The following is a 19702-nucleotide window of genomic DNA, read 5'->3' on the forward strand; positions in this document are numbered from 1 at the left end:
CAGTTGCCATGCCTACAACATGCATGTGCAAACAGAGGCTCACAGTTATACAAACACATGCCACAAGGCTACGCAGCCATCAGCCATCTTTCCATTTCCTGACTCGCCAGCCCAGCTGAGCTCTACAGTAGCCCAGAGGTCAAAACACAAATCATGTAAGCTGCAATCCCTGCCTACACACTCTCACTGGTAAATATTTAATCGGTCTTGAACACATTTTAACACCATTGCTGCAGGATGTCCATCATATTAAGACACAAATAATTATATTTGCAAAGAAGCATTGCATGTGCACGCTTGTGGTTATCCAACAAAGGGCAAATTAGCCGCAGGTACACTGGATCGCAATGCACCAATGCACACTGCAACAAGGAGATGCCTGAGTGTGTGTGCATCTATTTCCCAGAAGACCCGGAGAGTGTGTTTGATATGCCGAGTTACTGCCACTGATTCCTTTTGAGTTTACTGCACGCTGAGTTTCTTTAGTTGCAAAGCTCAGAACTATGACTGTGTCTGGAACCCCAGCTGACTGACTTGAGGAAGAGCTACGCAGGAGCTGCCTCCTGTTTCCTCCCCTCTTTCCTCTCCTCTCTGCACTCCACTTCTGCAGTCCTATGCGGTTTTCTCCTCCCTCCATTTCCTCTCTTCTCACGCTCTTGACATCTCCTCGCTCCCACTTGCGCTCCGCTACGTCCTCTTGTCCCTCGGCCACTGAAGCACAAATACCACTCGCTCAGCACCTAGCTGCAGTAAAAAGTCATTACCTACATTAGGGACAACAAAAAGTGTCACTGACACCAATGGAAAAAGCAATACCTTTTACTGCTTTGCTGCCCTCGGGCTTGGTAGGTGGGAGTTCATACTGAAGTGGAAGTCAGACAAAAAAGTGCACACACAGACACACACACTCCTGACCATATAGTAGAGGTGGGAATCACCATACATCCCACGATACGATATTATTGCAATTTTTAAAAATTTTTTTGCGATATTTAGATTCTGTACATAAAGGTAAACTTTATCAATATTCATTTTATCTAATATCAAAATCTCGCACTCAGTCTTTCTCTCATTTCAGTCAGTTTTATTGTTGACAAACTGAACGGTTTGTATTACAGTCTAGTCCAACTTAACTGAATGCAACCATCTGGTACAATTATAGCTATTCTGAACTATGCAATTTATGAAAACTATGCAGCCCCTTCAGCAACTGAAGAATTTGAAAGTAAATTAAAACAAAATATAATTTTACATTAAATAAAAAAGTTTTAAACTTAATTAAAATAAAACATGTCTTAAATTAAAATAAGTAAACAGTCATGTTTATTGCTGCCAAAAAAAAAGTTAAACATATTTGGACAGTGAAGGAATGTCAGGATTCTTGCTCAGAAAAAGGATCAACATGCTCTGAAGTTTTTTTGTAACAAAATATCAATTTCTGCTGTCCCTGTATCGATACATTATTTGCAAACAAAATATCACGATACTACACAGTATCGATTTTTTCCCCCACCCCTACCATATAGTGAATGTTACTCTGCATTTGCCCACGCATGACTGTTTCAATAAAACACCCATGAAACATCTTCAAACAGCTTATTTTGAATGTCAGAAAACAGAAAACCGCACAGTGCATTCCTCAGATGCGCACATTTAAATGTCATGCCCACGAGTTTAATTACAAGTCAAATTTCGACGCCAGTCCTTTGTTGCACTTCAATCACGCTGACCCAAAATGTCAACAAGACACTGACATCCCACCTTGCTGCAGGCAGTAACATTTTTTTTCCATCCTTGAAGTAGTTTCCTTTCATCTTTCACCCCCCTCTCTCTCACTCCCACTGTGATTTTGTTTATAATTAAAAATTCTCTGGCTGTAATAACTATCTCAGAACATGTCCACCATTTAGAGGAATGCAGAAAATTATGTGTTATCTACTTATCACTCAGCTGGGCTGGCTGTTATTTGCTTTGGCTTATACTCAGGAAGTATAACAACTTCTTTAGGTCACAGTGATTTATTGTTGTGGTAATAAAATATAAAACCTTTTTTTAAATATACACATAAATACATTTTAATGGCAGGTCACTGTTAAAATATTTCAGCATATCCCCAAATGCTTCCCCTGAAATTAAAGTTGGATGATTTGGAAAAATATTAAGCAGTACGGCCGTTTTGTGTCAGTTTGAAGGCGGCAGAGTTGAGATAAAGTTTGTGAAAAGATCATGATGCCCAGCACCAATCACGATTTCCCGACATCGGAGTCCAAATCTAATGGCAGTTTGTGGGTTGTTTGCTGTCAATTTCAGGCTCCTATCAATCAAAGCACACCCACAAATCCCTGATAAAACAGTTATGAGCTTAGGAGGGTTAAGCTGACGCACACACACAGCAAGTAAATCAGCTCCTCCAATAGAGGAACGTCGTTAAAAATGGGAGATTCTTGTTACTTTCCTTACACTTCTAGAAAACAAAATATCTCATTGGAGAAGGTGGAAACAGAGCATGGTTGGTTTTTTCCTTGAAATGGATTTGGTGAGCTATTGCGTGCTCGGCAGGCTAATTAGTTTTTATCTTCTTTTGACAGCCCTGTGGTAGACCTCTCATCACTCACTGCACAGTATGCGATGCCTTTTTCAATTTCTCTGTTTGAGGTTGTTATTGTCTTATTCATTGTTTCAGCTCTTTGAACAAATCTTCCTCACTGGCATCCTCAAGGGCAATGGAGTTGATGTGATCTGTTGCTAGAAATAGGCCAAATGCATCACTTCTGTGGTAGCAGATCACTGAAAGCCTGGCACCCTGCCAGGCACTAAATTGCTGGGTAAGATCATCCCCTTGCGACGACACGACTAAGTACCCTCCTTTCTCAGGTGACTGTCCACAGCTGTCTGAGATCGTCACACCAATACAAAGGCTGTCTTTAACTGCCATTCTAATGTCACATCAAAGTATTGGAATTCTTAGTTTTAGCTGGTCTAAAGCATATGCAATATTACAAGAAATAACTTCTACTGCTTTGACAGAAAGTAATGAAACAGAGAAGGCCAGTGCTGATATTATAGGCTAAATAATCTATTCATTATTCATAAGAGTTGTTTTCCCCTAATGTAGCAATTGAGATAATGTATCGTTTATGTCAATTAGGTAGCAAACTATTATTTCTCTTTGGAATCTCAGATATGAGGATTTGCTGTGTTCCTTTCTTTTCTCCTTGATATCATTACGTTGGTACATTGTAGACTGATGGTTGAACAAAAGTGCGTCGCAATTTTCTTTGCTCTTATTAACTATTATTAATCATCTTATGGCCTCCAGGATTAATTCAATCTACTTAATAACATTCCATTGTAAATAAAGAACCTGATTATCTGTGTCAGTGTGAAGAAGAAATGAGTTTCATCTCGCTTCAACAAGAGAGACAGATATTGATCATCATTACTATCAGTTTAATGGGTCCAAAAATAGCTTGGGAAGCTCTACTAGGCAAGAATCATATGTCGCTCAGCTTTTACACAACGAGACAAAGGAGAGATCAGATCGCTCATTAGAGAGAGAACTCAGTTGAGCTCACCACCCCCAGACCCAAACACTCACGGCTTAATGCTGAGGACCATCACGTTATTGTTTAAAGCCTGTTCTAGGTTTTAACATCATTGAACGACAAGGACAGGTGCTCTCTTTCCCAACACTGTGCTCTCTCTTTCTCAGTTGTTGCCTCTAAACCCTGCCTCTCTCACACCATCCATTCCTCTATTAGGTCTGCTGGAGGCAGGTAACTCCCATGGCTAGAGTAGATAACAGCCGCCATTATCAGATTCCCAGCATTAAAAGAGCAGCTCAGTATTGATCGCTGTAGCGCCTGGTTACAACTGCTCTGCCTGCGCGGTGCTACGACAGTCTGGGTATGAGGTCTACCTTCAACCCCACCAGCATCTAGCATTTCACGGTGTGATTCATTATTTACATACTAATTACATGTTTAGCTTATTTGACTGCAATAAAACCTTTAGTCAAACGATCACCTAAATGATCACATAAAACAGCATTCCTAATATTTTCCCAATCCTATCATTCATGAAACTGGAAAAGCTTTCCAAGTCTTGCTAATATGCTAGAGTAGATCATGCTTTCCCTGGTGGGGCATATGGCTGCAATATTTTTTGTCCACTTGAAACTGTTTTGGGCTTGAGCACTTGCTTCACCTCTTGAAAATCCAATCTCCTCCAACTCTGCCATCTATATCCTTCACCAGATGGTCTTCGGCCTGCCCCTCTTTCACTTTCCAACACTGGCCCATCTCAAGACAGCATTTGAAATTCTCTGAATCCATAAAACACAGCCAAGCCATTTTAGCCTCTTCATCTTTAGTTCCTGGCCATGTGCTGCTACCATGTTATGGTGGGTAGGCTTGAGGAAAGTGTTTGAATTCTGGAAACCGTACTGGTGGAGATTTAAGCCCTGGTAGGGTCAACCACAGCAGGCAAACAGCGATATCATTGCTATACTAACGCTATATACCAATTCTCAAGTACACATAACAGTAAGACAAGCCCAGGCATGTCTGAGAGCAAGAGTGCCTCTGATGATGATACTTAAAGAGCTACTTCAGCAAGCTCCAAGAAAGCAGAGTTCACTAGGAAATACAAACCTAACGTGGGGAAAAAAATACATTTGTTTCAAAAGAAAAATAATAATGATAAAAAACTAAAACCGTCAAGTACAACCAGGCTACGAAGGAGGAGATACTAGCAGCTTGTGATGTGTGACCTAAATGTACACAAATGACTCAGCCAGGCATCGCTAGCTGCACCAGCTGGTTGCACTCCATATGACAGTAAGAGCAAACATGGATGGAAATTACTTGTGTGGATACAAAAAGTTCAAGTCCCAAAGCCCAAGATAAAGAAAATATTAAATTAGGTGAAAAAAAAAAAAAAATTTCTCTTTTTTTTTTTTTTTTTTTTTTTTTTTTTTTTTTTTTTTTATTATCGGACAACATTGTTAAGGTTCCTGTCGAGCTACAAGGTCAAGTTATTTTAGTCATTGTTGAACTCTAGTGTTAAGCAGTTTATACTTTTAATTAAAATACGTTTGTACTCACATTTGACTCCACTTGTGTCACTATTGCTGGCCCCTTGTTCCAATAGATTAACATTTTAATTAAGTAGTATGTCACCACTGACAGCTGACAGTAGCTCATTAGAGAAAAAGATGGAAAATGTATTTTACGTCCTTACACTTGCAAATACTGCTGCATTCAGAAGTTGTTTTTTTCCTACATCATGAGATATCGTGATCTAATTTTGAGTCTATACTGCCCAACGCTACATGGGGCTAACAAACCCATCTCCTAAATACTCCACCAAGTTAGAAAAACTACAATGAGAACACTAACAATAACCAGAGATCCAGAAGGCGCTACGAGATCACTACGCCAGCTTTAGATGAACACTTATCTAAGGCAAACAGGAGCTCGACAAGGACCCAAATTCACTATATCACTAGGAGAATGAGACGTGTAACCATGTCTGAAGCATTAAAGACAGCTCTAGGCATCAAGGAGATGAATAGGTATCGGCTGGGCATCCTAGGTAAGAGCGAGAGCAGATTGAGTTCCTAATATAGTGGTCCATTATTCTCAGCATATTACCAAAAACCCATGATCATCTATCATGGTGTGGAAGATAGCACTGCTGCAGAGTCAGAGGAGAGAAAAATCCAGCAGCCTATTTAAAGAGATTACATAATTGATCAGATTACTGGAATGCATCGGTTAATTAGCAAAACATGTAATGTAAATTATCACAGTGCTTACCAGGACTGATTCATAATTGAATATCAGCCACTTTTTGGAGACTCATATTGACATTATATGATTAGGAATGTAGTAATCTAATATGCTGGATTGGTACAATTTCCAATAATGACTTCATGTGGCCAGATGTGCTATGACATGACAAATCTGGTTTCATTTTTGGTATCTGGGTTGCTATTATTACAAGTTCAGTGAGGTACAAAGATAATATCCACAGTGTGCATGATCATTTCCAAGTTAATTATTTAAAGGAAGTTGGCGATAAAATGAAAAATCATTTGTTTAAAGAAAAAGGGTTTGACAAATCTGTCCTCATGTAGTTCACAGGAGCAGAACAGAGTGGTTCGAGCACAAAGATGATTTTTTGGGGGGTAAACTTGCATAGATTTGCCATTTTATTGTATTCGTAAACACACACACACACACACAAAAAAAAAATCCCCAATCCTTGTTCACGTAGCAGTAAAATTCATAGATAAAAGAATAAGCCTTTGTTCTTTTAAATTCTTGTCCTCAAACGTTAATTGCCTTGCCCAGTGTGGCATATGTGCATGGACTCCTAAAGCGAAAACCTTTCTTATTCAGCTCGTCCACGGTCACAGCACATTGTGGCATTGCACTGAAAGAAAAGACGACACGCTCTTTAGAGGCTCTTCCCCTTGAGAGTGAGGCCATAAAAGAAGAGGCTAGCTACGCAAGAACAAACATTTCCTTGTCCTCTGCTACATGACTGAACAGTAAGAGTGCAAGGGGAAGCGGGATCATATTTCAGAGCCGGACAATACGGGGCAGAGGCCAACCAGGAGGCACAAAGGGCTGACGCAGTGGTTTTTCACCGAGTTTCTGTAAGTGCGAGCTGATGTGCGTTTGTCCCTGTATGACATGTTGGCATGTAAGCGGGCCAGATCAGGACGTGCACTATGTGTAACACTACATGACCTTTCTATTCTAGTCAACCAGACTCATCACTATACCCATTAGCCAGACTGCTGCTCAATCAGCCTCACTCAGGGAATATTCAACACATCAAACTTGAGCCAGCTAATACCCTCTCAGGGCTGTCAGTGCGACTGCTAAATGAATAAATCGACGCACAGTCACACACTTGCAAACGCCTGACACGTGATAGAGCGCCACGGCTTTCTTTTTTGCTACAGAGATGGAAACGGTTCAAAATGAAGATTCGCACAAAAATTTGCCCTTTGATGGAATTTCGCCTTCTGCTGCTCGTCTTCACAGAAGAGCGCGCGCAAAGGCCAAGAATTCAAAACAAGACTTGCGTCCAAGTTCTCGCTGTAATTTATTGGACGTTAGGCTGCATGAATATTGAGTCACATTTGTGCATGTTTGTGCGAGTGCGTGTCATTGTTCCAGAAACGCCACCTACCTTGACAGCAGTTGTGACTCCATCCTCTGTAGTGCTCTGTCCATTCTGTCAAGACAAGCAGATGAAAAAGTCGGTCAGTGTGGATGTTAAGTGCATATATCACATGTGTCTGGATGGGTCTAAAGGAGGAAGAAGCGAGGCACGGCGATATTTGCAAGACTGTGTGGGCGGCAGCAGTCCACTGTATCCAGCACTTTGCTCCTTCACTAGCAAACCTAATAATCTAAGGCCAACACACAATTGCATATCCTCAGTAGGTAAGTCTCACTGAAAAGGGTAATCATTGGTATTTGTAAAACAATGATTCAATGGTAGCTATTGTGAAAATCAACATGCTGTTCCCGCAGAAGAAGTGAGTGACTAACTTTGAACATATGGTGGGATTTCAGACAGATTAGTTGATTAGATGTGGATCTCATTCCACTGCAAACAAAGATATATATATAAAAAAAAGAGAAGAAGAAAAAGAGAGAAACAGAAAAAGCCACAGCAGAACGATAACAAGAGGAGAGTGATGTAATTTTTACATAGCAGGGGCTGCGATGATGTCAGTCCAAATCAGGATCATTGGTCAGAGAGGCCAGGCAGACAAAGACCGACTGTCTAGCTGGCTAAGAGCATTTAGACATTTAATAAGAGCTTGCATGAGGTTCAAACACCTCTTCAAAACACAGAATAGTGTGTTTAAACTCTTTCATCTTTATCTCAGGTATCCAGGCCTGAGGTGCACAACACCAGTCTAGAATTTGTTGCAACTGTATGCAAGCTTAATAACTGAACTGCATTAATATGCAAAGTTACGACTCATAACATCTTGACATTATGGTGATATCTACACAAATATGTCCATATTATTTTTTTGCATTCTTTAATTTTTAACGAGACAGAAGAAGTCAGTGCAATTTAGCAAAAATGAAAGACCCCGTATGAAATTGGTTATTATTTAAAACTGTTTTGATATAGTTTAAAACCCACAATAGGCACAAACTTCATTTTAATGGCATAAGCGATTAACGGTGCACTCCGGCATTACTAATGTTCATCAGAGGCTGTCTCGTCAGAAAATGTGTCTCCTAGCTTCTGCATTTTGCATTAGAAGAGAGTTCTATCTCAAAGGCAAGTTCTGTTAAGTTCTGTTTAATGTGACACTGCACGGCTAGGTTCAAATAACCTGACCTCAGTTTCTTGCATGATCCTACTCTTTCATCAGATCCACCCTTCATGCTCAGGGCCTGTGTACTTTAAACTCTACTTTGAGATCCCTTATAACTGAATGCTTTCAGTGATTAAGGAAACACATGAGTGAGGACTTAAAAAAAACCTCCCCACCCCATTTCCGTTTTATGCTTTGTTTTTCCCATTTCACAATAAGACTGTTCACTTCCTTGATGCAGTCTTCCTCTTCCCTCAGACTGCAGAAAACACAACAGGGAGTCAACACAATGACAAGCAATAAACAGAAAGGACGTAAATTGTATTGAAATGAACAACCCTGGGAGTTTCTTTCTATAGGTGCTTACTCTGATGATCATTAGACTCATTATCCAATGCAGAGCTGGTTTATAGACCAAAATGTAATTATGAACACAGAAAAGTCCCAAAAGATTTTGATCCACCATGAAATACCAGCTGGAAAGCATGTGATTGCTTGATGAACGACTTTCTTTTTTAACGTGACCATGATCTCAAACACAGTGCCAATGCAGTTACAGCATACCTGGAGATCAGTCATGGATTGGCCTCCCCAGAGCCCAGACCTCAACATTATTGAGGCAGTATGGGATCATCTTTACAGGCAACAGAAGAAAAGAGAGCCAACATCCAAAGGACAGTGTTGATATATCCTTTAAGAAGCCTGGAGAACTATTCACAAAGACAACTTAAAGAAGTTACCAGAAAGCTTGTCTAAGAAAGTTCAGGCTGCGTTGAAGAATGAAGGCAGTCATAACAAAGATTTACTCTCAAGTTTATTAGAATTGTGCAAACTGCTTATGTCTTATACAGGGAGTGCAGAATTATTAGGCAAATGAGTATTTTGTCCACATCATCCTCTTCATGCATGTTGTCTTACTCCAAGCTGTATAGGCTCGAAAGCCTACTTCCAATTAAGCATATTAGGTGATGTGCATCTCTGTAATGAGAAGGGGTGTGGTCTAATGACATCAACACCCTATATCAGGTGTGCATAATTATTAGGCAACGTCCTTTCCTTTGGCAAAATGGGTCAAAAGAAGGACTTGACAGGCTCAGAAAAGTCAAAAATAGTGAGATATCTTGCAGAGGGATGCAGCAGTCTCAAAATTGCAAAGCTTCTGAAGCGTGATCATCGAACAATCAAGCGTTTCATTCAAAATAGTCAACAGGGTCGCAAGAAGCATGTGGAAAAACCAAGGTGCAAAATAACTGCCCATGAACTGAGAAAAGTCAAGCGTGCAGCTGCCAACATGCCACTTGCCACCAGTTGGCCATATTTCAGAGCTGCAACATCACTGGAGTGCCCAAAAGCACAAGGTGTGCAATACTCAGAGACATGGCCAAGGTAAGAAAGGCTGAAAGACGACCACCACTGAACAAGACACACAAGCTGAAACGTCAAGACTGGGCCAAGAAATATCTCAAGACTGATTTTTCTAAGGGTTTATGGACTGATGAAATGAGAGTGAGTCTTGATGGGCCAGATGGATGGGCCCGTGGCTGGATTGGTAAAGGGCAGAGAGCTCCAGTCCGACTCAGACGCCAGCAAGGTGGAGGTGGAGTACTGGTTTGGGCTGGTATCATCAAAGATGAGCTTGTGGGGCCTTTTCGGGTTGAGGATGGAGTCAAGCTCAACTCCCAGTCCTACTGCCAGTTTCTGGAAGACACCTTCTTCAAGCAGTGGTACAGGAAGAAGTCTGCATCCTTCAAGAAAAACGTGATTTTCATGCAGGACAATGCTCCATCACACGCGTCCAAGTACTCCACAGCGTGGCTGGCAAGAAAGGGTATAAAAGAAGAAAAACTAATGACATGGCCCCCTTGTTCACCTGATCTGAACCCCATTGAGAACCTGTGGTCCATCATCAAATGTGAGATTTACAAGGAGGGAAAACAGTACACCTCTCTGAACAGTGTCTGGGAGGCTGTGGTTGCTGCTGCACGCAATGTTGATGGTGAACAGATCAAAACACTGACAGAATCCATGGATGGCAGGCTTTTGAGTGTCCTTGCAAAGAAAGGTGGCTATATTGGTCGCTGATTTGTTTTTGTTTTGTTTTTGAATGTCAGAAACGTATATTTGTGAATGTGGAGATGTTATATTGGTTTCACTGGTAAAAATAAATAATTGAAATGGGTATATATTTGTTTTTTGTTAAGTTGCCTAATAATTATGCACAGTAATAGTCACCTGCACACACAGATATCCCCCTAAAATAGCTAAAACTAAAAACAAACTAAAAACTACTTCCAAAAACATTCAGCTTTGATATTAATGAGTTTTTTGGGTTCATTGAGAACATGGTTGTTGTTCAATAATAAAATTATTCCTCAAAAATACAACTTGCCTAATAATTCTGCACTCCCTGTATATGCTGTATTTCCATGTATGGTTACACATATTTACAAGTATCCTGGAAAAATATGAAAAAATTAGGGGTGACTCAGGACTTTTGCCCAATACTGTTTAAATACATTGTTTTGTTAACTGTAGACTTAAACAGCATATATGTATACATGCATTAAACAATTTTATTTATTTTTTATTGCTATAATTTAATGTTTGTCTGAATCAGGTCTCTCTTGTAAATGAGACATTAAATAAAGGCTAAATAAATATACCTGCTCAATAATATACCCATGTACATTAAATATTTATTTTACTTATTTATTAAATAAGAGGAAATAGAGAAAGAAATTGTAAAAGGTGACAAAACAGACAATTATTCCTTACACACTTAACTGTAAAGTACACCACTTACAGCTTTGTTGTACTTTTACTTATCTGCTCTGGCTGTTCCTGTATAGAAACGCTGAGTGCAGTAGGGGAAATTTCTTGTGTGTGCTGATTAATACAGCTTGATTTTAAGATATAGGCACAGGCAGCGACAGCAGAACAGCTTTGCTACTCTCGTTTGCTGAAAGGAAAAAAAAAAGGCCCTCTGACAGAAAGCACGCAGACTGTGGATTTAGTTTACTGTCGCTGTAATACCTCAGAACACATTCGCTCCCGTTCTGTAAGACTGGATGTGCCTGCCGACCGAATGAGATGGCTCATTTTCTGCTTTGAGTTTTATTCCAGTAGTACTTCTAAATTGCAGGGATAGTACAGCTCTGTACACCTCCAGGCATTTTTACAAGTTGGACTTTAATCATGATCAAGGGGGGGAGATTTAATTTAGCCATACTGCACCACTCATAAAGATTTTAATAGCCGTAATGTGAGGGGATAGGGTAGAAAACTGAAAAAAATGGAAGCAATTTAATGGCGAAGTACGGTCAAAAGTTAGGCCCAGATGTGTTTAAGGAATGATAAAGGAAATCTTGAGGAAGTGCAGAGTCTGTTGGTGTAATAGACACCTCAGGCTACTTTGAAGGAACTCTCCCCGCCTTACTATACCCTCTGGTATTCCCTATGTCGGTGTGGCTAGCTTTGTTTGTACCACGATTGGGGATTCTATTTGTATGAATGTAACTGTGCAAGTTTGTGTCTGCGGTTCACATAGTCTTTCTGACGTTGCTGCTCAACACATTTCAACCTCATTAGCACTGCATGGCTGATCCAAGTGGCCCAATTAATGGTGCTTTTCCCCCCCAGTGGGTTTCCTTAGTGAGAGCACAGGCACACAAAAAAGGGCATATAAATATGCTCAAAGCTGTTTAAATACGAACACAGAAGCAAAAAAAAAAAAAAAAAATGTGCAATGGGAGAGATTTTCAGACCACAAGCATGCTGTAAACAGATTTAAAGACCAATGTGTTAAGCAAGTCTGAGCCAGACAGCAGAAATTCACATTTTTCTCACAGGACTCTGTATGATTAGGCAAATTAAAAAAATCTCAGAGCACTGGTGGTCTGTGTGAGTTTGACAGATAAGTCCACGTTTTACAGTGTGAGCAGTACGGCCCTGTAACTAGGCAACTAAGAAATACAATAACCACTTATTCTCTATGCCTGTAATACTATCTGAAAGAATTTCTCGTAATCTCATCAGTGAATATTGACAGCTTCTAGTTAGTTCCAGAAAAAGGATAATAGGTGTTTCTCCTTTTTACTGTGTGCCAAGTAGTTCCTTTCAGAAGTCGGCAACCTTAAAAGGATAGAGAGTAGCACTACTGCCTACAGGTATGGCTGAGGCTGTGCAATGTACACTTCAGGCTTTAGTGACTTTAGATTAATATTTACCTCTAAAAACCAAAAAGGGTATTAGAACTCAATCTTTCTTTGAACCTATCAAGCTGAGGGTTATGTTATCACATGCCTTCCTCCACTCCCAGGTGCTCAGGTGTTCCACAGATCACACCCAGATTAGCTGCAGCTAAGCCCGCCAGTGCGAACACACACACACACACACACACACACACACACACACACACACACACACACACACACACGCAAAGCATGAATGTGAAATGAACTCTCAAGAACCTGACAGCACACTGCTGACCACACCTTGCTGGGAAACAGCACACATTCCATCTATCAATCTTACTTATTTTAACCTCCTTTGCCACATAAGCTTGTGGAATCCTGCTCTGTAAGCCACGGCTTGAGAAGTTCTCATAAATAAACACGCATGTTTACATTTTAATTTTAAGCCAACAGATGTGGGCCCAGATCTGGACTGAAATACATTCTAACCCAACCTGGCCAGCTTGTACATGACAGCTTTCTGCCACCATCTCATCGCACTTATGAGCTTTTAAACCTGAGCAGACACAGAAGCGAAAGGGAAATCTTGTGAACTTAAAAATTAAACAAAACAGAAGGTCGATGTGGAAAATATGTTGAATATGAGTGGAGGAATTTACTCATTTGGATCGGCGCAGTTTTTCCTCTATTTGAAATCCACAATCAGAACTTTTGGTGGACCTGCCTCAACGTAGTAGTGACAGGAGCTCATGCAGGTGCTAGTGACTCAGCTGGGACAGCATGAGCATATTTGTTAAAGTGCCTTTATCAGGGATGAATCACTGAAGTTCATTCACAACAGATATGGCATAAAAGGTCTCAATCAAACACTTTTTTCCCCAAATCGCTCACTTCACACGTTTCTCTCTTGCTTGCTTTGTCGCAGAATAAAGCACAAAAGCGAATTTAACCGATTTCCATTCACGGCACGGTGATGAGCTCCAAACACAAGTACTTTCATTATGAGTGACGAGGGGAAAACAGACTTCCCATCAGTTGGTGTATCAGAGCACATCATTCTCTGTGTGGGTTTTTTTTCCCTTTTCTTTTTTTTCTAAATCATCCAAAAGTGCGTATCTCTGTCTGTTCCATCTGCCCATATGACTCGCATGTTCACTGGCACGGCCTCCTGTCTAAAACTCAAGCTTTCTGCTCAATCAATCTGATCCCAAAGCTATTTGAAACCAAAGCGTGCAGCTGGTTGGTAGGTTGGTGGAGATAAATGGCAGAGATCCCATCCTGACTGGCAGTGTTTGTCTGATCTAACCAATTACAGATCTTGGATTTCAGTAACCAACGCTGAAACACAATAAAAAAAACACCAAAATATAGATATACATATAAACCAGGAATTGCACAGATTTGATTCACAGAGTTGTAACTATTACACGTTCCAAAGGCAGGGCATTTTCACAGCGTTAAACTTAGCACTCTTCACAGGCTCTGCACCACCATCTGTTCAGCTGTGATATGCTACTCAGCCAACTCACATGCTGCAGAATACTGTCAATAGTGGAGCCTGCGTGAACAAATGATGTCAAGATGACTCTGTTTGAATGTTAACCAAAGACTTTTCTTTCCATTCATTATACTCTTAGACTCGTATTTCTCTTCTCCAACAGTAACTGCCGTAACTGAATCTGTAGGGGGAGATGTTTCAATTTCCAAATCTTCATATTAACTGCAGGGGTCTAATTTGTGAAGACTTGTTAAGCTGTCTGGGATATTTCTTGAGTTACAGTTAGGTTCATAGAGCAAATTTAGACAATTTCACATTTTCTCTAACCAAGTTAAATTCCCACTGCTATCACATCAGAATGATTACGCAGACTGAGAGGTAGAAAAATGAGCTTCATTTCTAAATGACAGATCTCGCAAAGCTGATTGAGGAGACTTACAGTAGTGTGCACAAAGCTATTCATTGTAGAGATCAGGCACCTGAAACAGGAGTATCACATGCTCACTTTACCCACTTAATTGCAGGGGTAATTAAAAAGAGCAAATCCATACAACCAGACAGCGCCTACTGTCAGTATTATTACTACAAGCCGGGTTTTATTTTAAAACACAGCAAACTAGAGAGACTAGACTAAATTGCGGTCTGATTTTTTTTTCCTTCATAACCATAAATGTGGTAGCTTGCAAGCAGCACCTGAAGTGCTCATTAATAATAATGCAACAACACAATTACAGGAGGGTGGGCAACACTGTGGCTACAAATCTCTCTCACTGTTTCCCTAATTCTATAAGTCCTGAAGTGAAATACGCGGAAAAAAATATTGCAAAGCATGCTGAACACTGATATGCATGCATTTTTGATTATATTGCTTTACATGCATCTTGGGTGTGTACCGTGCACTTTTTTATAGCTTATTTTATATTGTGTGCACCTCCCTAGGGCTTACAGATGGACACCAGATAGCATTCAAATCTAGCAGGCATCCTCCCTCGTGTAAGCAGGTTGTTTCTGTGCACTATGCCGGACAAATGTTTACAGTTTAACCTGCAACTCATTAGCATTAAATTATAAGAGTCAAACTTAGACTTGAAATCTATCACCCACCATAATCAGGCTACAGCTTCTCCCACTGTGATTACCCTATATACCGCAAACAGCGATCTATAGAAGCCACTATAGAGGTGATAACAGTGAGAGAGTGTGGAGATGAGCCTTTACACGACACGACAAACTGGTCTACCCTGTGGAGTTGAGCTTTGCAATTGAGTTGATCGTGAGCTTCAGTGACTGACTAGAAGGTGAATTAAACTGGGGGGTCTTTAAGCTCAATTCAATCCAAAGCTCTAAAATGAACTGATAATAATGAAGCATTTTTCTATTGGTTAAGGGAGCCCGGCAAAGCTTTGGATTGGTTCTTTTACCCCTCCCAAAAACCTGAATATCAGTGAAGATTTTTGAATGGACAAGTCAGTCTGATTGCAAAACTTGTGTTACCCCAATTACAAATACACGTTTTATTGTGTAGATTGATAGATTATCATTTATACAACAAGCCGTGTCGCTTCTAAAAGGCGCATATTCAGTCGTTTCAAGTAACTTTACTCTCAATCACTTTTTATAGAAAGTGGTGACTGGTGAACACAGTGGATGTGGGGTTGTTCGTGAAAAAGCACACGCAAATGTTGGCTATTTTAATCTGAAAACAAAATGCGCAAAAACGCACAAAAAATCCGCCCAAGCCATGCACCCAGTGCCAACACTGTCACCTCACTTTACCTCCGTTTCTAGCTGCACTAGTTCCATTGTGGGCCATGGCTCCGCGATTTGTGCAAGAGGCATTTTCGCTGGATTTTCAGTTTCCCCCTCAGCTGCTCAAGTGCGAATTTTGGTCAGTCCTGGTTCGTCCCAACCGCTCCTGTCAAGTGCAGTTCCGAGAAGCTCCTCACTCAGGTCCCGAGTCCAGTCACAGGAGATTTATCAGCACTTTGCTCTCTACACAGCGGAGGGGGACACACATACGGTCTCTGCAGTCAAGAGCTTTGCAAACAAACGTAATCCCCGTGATTTGACTTCGGCGACGATGGGTAACTCGTGCGTATTTGTTGAAAGTGGTTATCCTGTTGGAAACAGCACAAACACACACCCAAAGCAAGCGTGTCCTTTCAGGTAAGCGCGTTGGCTTGCTCGGGATTTTGGTTTGACAAGCGGGAGAGAAGAGCGCAGAGAGCAACACTGATCCAAGCTCCTTTAATGAGGCTGTGCGAGAGTCTAATGCCACCTAAAGGAATTAGCCGGAGCCCGGGCTGTCCTTGCAATCGACGCCGTATCGGATCTTTATTTACGTCTTCCTGTGCGCTCGTGAATTCATCCAGTCAGAACGGCAAGACTTCTCTCTGTCCGCCAGCTTCCCAACGCTATGCGATACGCGCAGAGACCTCAGTGTGGCTCTGTAGTACGAGCGGGGATGCAACTCGAGCTGTTATTGGCAGGCTCCGGCAGGATTTTATCCATCCCCCTTCTGTGCTTGTTCCGCCCAAGTCTGATCGCGCCATCATCTGGTAGAGAGTGGATCTGCAACTACGTAATGCGTACCGGGAGCCTGCTGCCGATGGAACGGCCTCCTTTCTTTGATGATGTGGTGCAGCAGGTGCATCAGAGGAGTAAAGATCCTTGGCCTTTCAAAGGGGAACCTTTAAATCACCATCAGCTAAAAGCATTGGAGGAATATTGGATTGCACAATATACTGATCACAGATGGACTTGCCAGTGCAGAGTCCAATAGAGTTCTCCTACCCAGAATGGCACTGCTTTCCTCAGCCAGGCCTCTCAAATTTTTAATTCAATGAAATTACATTTAGTGCACACTGGCTTTTGGACCTGCATCATCACTTCATCTGGGTCTAAAAATGACATGCACCCAAACATTACATAACATTTGTGGTTACACAATGATGTAAAGAATTCAAGAGAAGGGAGCAGAAGAGACTAGAATCAAAGGTCGTGACCGGTGGTGTTTTATTCTTTCCGGCCATTACTCTGATGCAGCATTCTCTTCATTGACAACAGCTCTTGTGAAGGTCCTTGTAATCTTCAGCGATATAATACAGCCCTCCACCCTCAACACTTCTCCGCTTCATTCACTGCTAAGTGGATTTTGCTCTTGGCCAGCTTTGGTTACTATTGGCAACTGGAGGGCATAAAAAAACGCCTTGTGTTGTGGATCTGATAAACTTTTGATCCAAACCAAGATGGGGAAGGCAATGCATTCACAGAAACACAAATAAAAAATTAAGTGGAATGGAAAATTGCTCACAATTTGGCACCTTTCTTTCAGTGGCGACGTTATCTAGGTCTAAAATTCTACTGCTGCATTGATGTAGTCTGTTTATCTGAGCGCTGTAAGATGTTAAACACAAAAGAAATGAACTAGAGAAGGAAGCACTTCTTCTCTTGTGTAGCCGCACTTTGTTTCTAACCTGTTGGCAGCACCTCTTCTGTTTACTCAAGAAAAACTGCCACACTAATTAATGTCTCAAGGGTTACTGCAGTTTTCTATTAATATTCATACTATATAACAACAAAAACCACACACAGGGGTTTGAAGGGGGGGGGGGAATATGCTGACTTTCCTTTTCCCTTCAAATATCGCAGTGTTTATGTGTAGCCTATTTATCGTGTAACAAATTCATACCATCAAGGAGTGACCAAAGGGTGACATCGCCCTTCCTAAGTGGAGTATTATGCATCATGCTGACATTGTATGCAATATAGAAAGTCACAGCTCACCCAGAGATTGCATTAACCCATTGATTTGTCTCCCGTGGTAAAAAGAGCTGCTAAGAGAAAGCTCATGGCACCTCGTAATGGTGTTTGTCAGTGAAGCCATACGACAGACCATCCTTTTCTTTTCATCATCTCTCATCCTCCCTCTCCTCATTATTCCTTGACCATTATGTGCTGGGCAAGTGTCACTCTCTCCTCTTTCTCTCTCTCCACCTCTCCAAGGATACCAGTCGAATGATCCTGATGGTTTGCCACTGTGCACGGCTCATCCTGTGTTATATGACATTTTTGGTGTGAGCCTTCAGTGGAAGTGAGGGGTGTAAATAAAGGCAATTTATAGGAGGAAATAAAGTGATTATCTAGAGGGTTGAAAGGTCACATCAAGAGATTTAGGAAGAGTGCGGATCACCTAAAATCAATACAATGTAAACTGCAAATTATAAGCAACAAAGGAGGCAAACCTGATAAAACAAATAAACGAACAAATGAAAGTCGAGACTGTCTTTGTGTTAGGAGTGCAGTCCACTGCTATACTAACTACAGGGAATCTCTTATTCTGTTCATGATGCTCTGGTGACACCACATCTTACACAGATGACTCAGAGGTGTTTCCCATCCAGTGACTCTGGGGATGCCCTACCCCCACCTTCAACACGAAATGGGCAATATGACTCTATACAGCTTCATATGCACATGCAGTGGAGCAAGACTAGCTTATTGGAAAGATGACTAAAGCGTGTTTGTTGAGCTGTTGAAGCCAAGAAGCAGCAAAGTAGATGGCTTGTTCGGTCCCCCTAAAGGGCTGCCTGCAAAGTAGACAAACAGATGCAAACCTGACCTTGTTGATTAACCTCATTTTCATTTTGAGCTGAAATCACAGAGGTAAAAAGGAGAGAGAGCGAGACCGAGCATGCGGAAGGAGAAACAATGAATCATGTTATGTAAGTCCCTGTAAACAGGGCAATTAAAATGCAAATACATGGATACTCCAATTGTGAAGTGGCAGTCGGTTTTGAAAAAGCATCTCAAAATAAATCTGCTTATCTATTGCCTTTGCTTTTCTCTGATTTATTATTTCTATTGCTCTTTTACTTTTTTGTGTTTTTACATTACTATTGTGCCATAGATGTACATCAATTTTTCATCTGTATTTTCCAGTGTTGCGCTTCTTTAACATCAACTGAGTGAACCAAGCACTTTGTCTGTATTTACTGTATTTCAGCATTTATTAAACGTTTTCTTTCTGCTGTCAAAATGTGACATATAATAAAATAAACAGTAGACATAGCCTATTTTATTTACACATGACTGATACCACATGGGTTTCTAACAACTCCTTTATTCTTAAACCAGGGAGGTACACAGGAAAAATGGTTAGCAACACATTATTAGTAGCAGTATTAGTATATTTCTGTTTGTATATGTGTGTATGTTGGAACAACCTTACATATAACCAAATTATATATGTAAGGTTAATAGATTTTAAACAGTTATGTTTTATGTTTTCTTTCCTACTCAGCTTTATAACAATGAGTAGATCTGCAACAATCTAAGGTTAAGTATAATTCTGTTTATGGGTAGTTAATCCAAAGGATTAATTTGATTATGCAACAGAGACACCAGGAAATTACTGCACTGAACAAATTAATTAGCTGCTCAATAGTGAAGCAAAGGTAATTATTCAATCTCTGCTGACTGACTAGAGAAGGACAAGATGCAGTTGTAATGACTGAAAATACATCCTGGCTTTGTGTCATACACAAATCATGAACAAAGAGAAGAAAGAGTTATTATATTTCAAACATCTGTGGAATTTCCATTAAGAAATAGTTAAAAGGACAGAATGACTAAGGATAAAGCCCACTGGCA

At 40.7% G+C, this 19702-nt stretch overlaps 1 protein-coding gene across 2 annotated transcripts in view; it reads right to left on the reverse strand.

The window, feature by feature from the left end:
- The window catches only part of rps6ka1 (ribosomal protein S6 kinase a, polypeptide 1), a 55441-nt gene that overhangs the window by 32636 nt on the left and 3103 nt on the right, over positions 1-19702 (reverse strand). Inside the window, exons 1-2 of one of the 2 annotated variants that reach the window (XM_084915521.1) lie at positions 15827-16549; positions 7207-7251 (exon numbers count right to left, since the gene is read on the reverse strand). In XM_084915521.1, coding sequence (XP_084771647.1) covers positions 7207-7251; positions 15827-15889 — 108 coding nt within the window. In that variant the 5' untranslated portion in view covers positions 15890-16549. Of the gene's footprint in view, positions 1-7206; positions 7252-15826; positions 16550-19702 lie in introns of those variants that run through there. The other variant, XM_084915522.1, reaches the window with a different exon arrangement.

Source organism: Perissodus microlepis, chromosome 19, assembly GCF_051167445.1.
Source record: "Perissodus microlepis isolate ML-2025 ecotype Zambia chromosome 19, ASM5116744v1, whole genome shotgun sequence".
NCBI lineage: Eukaryota > Metazoa > Chordata > Actinopteri > Cichliformes > Cichlidae > Perissodus > Perissodus microlepis.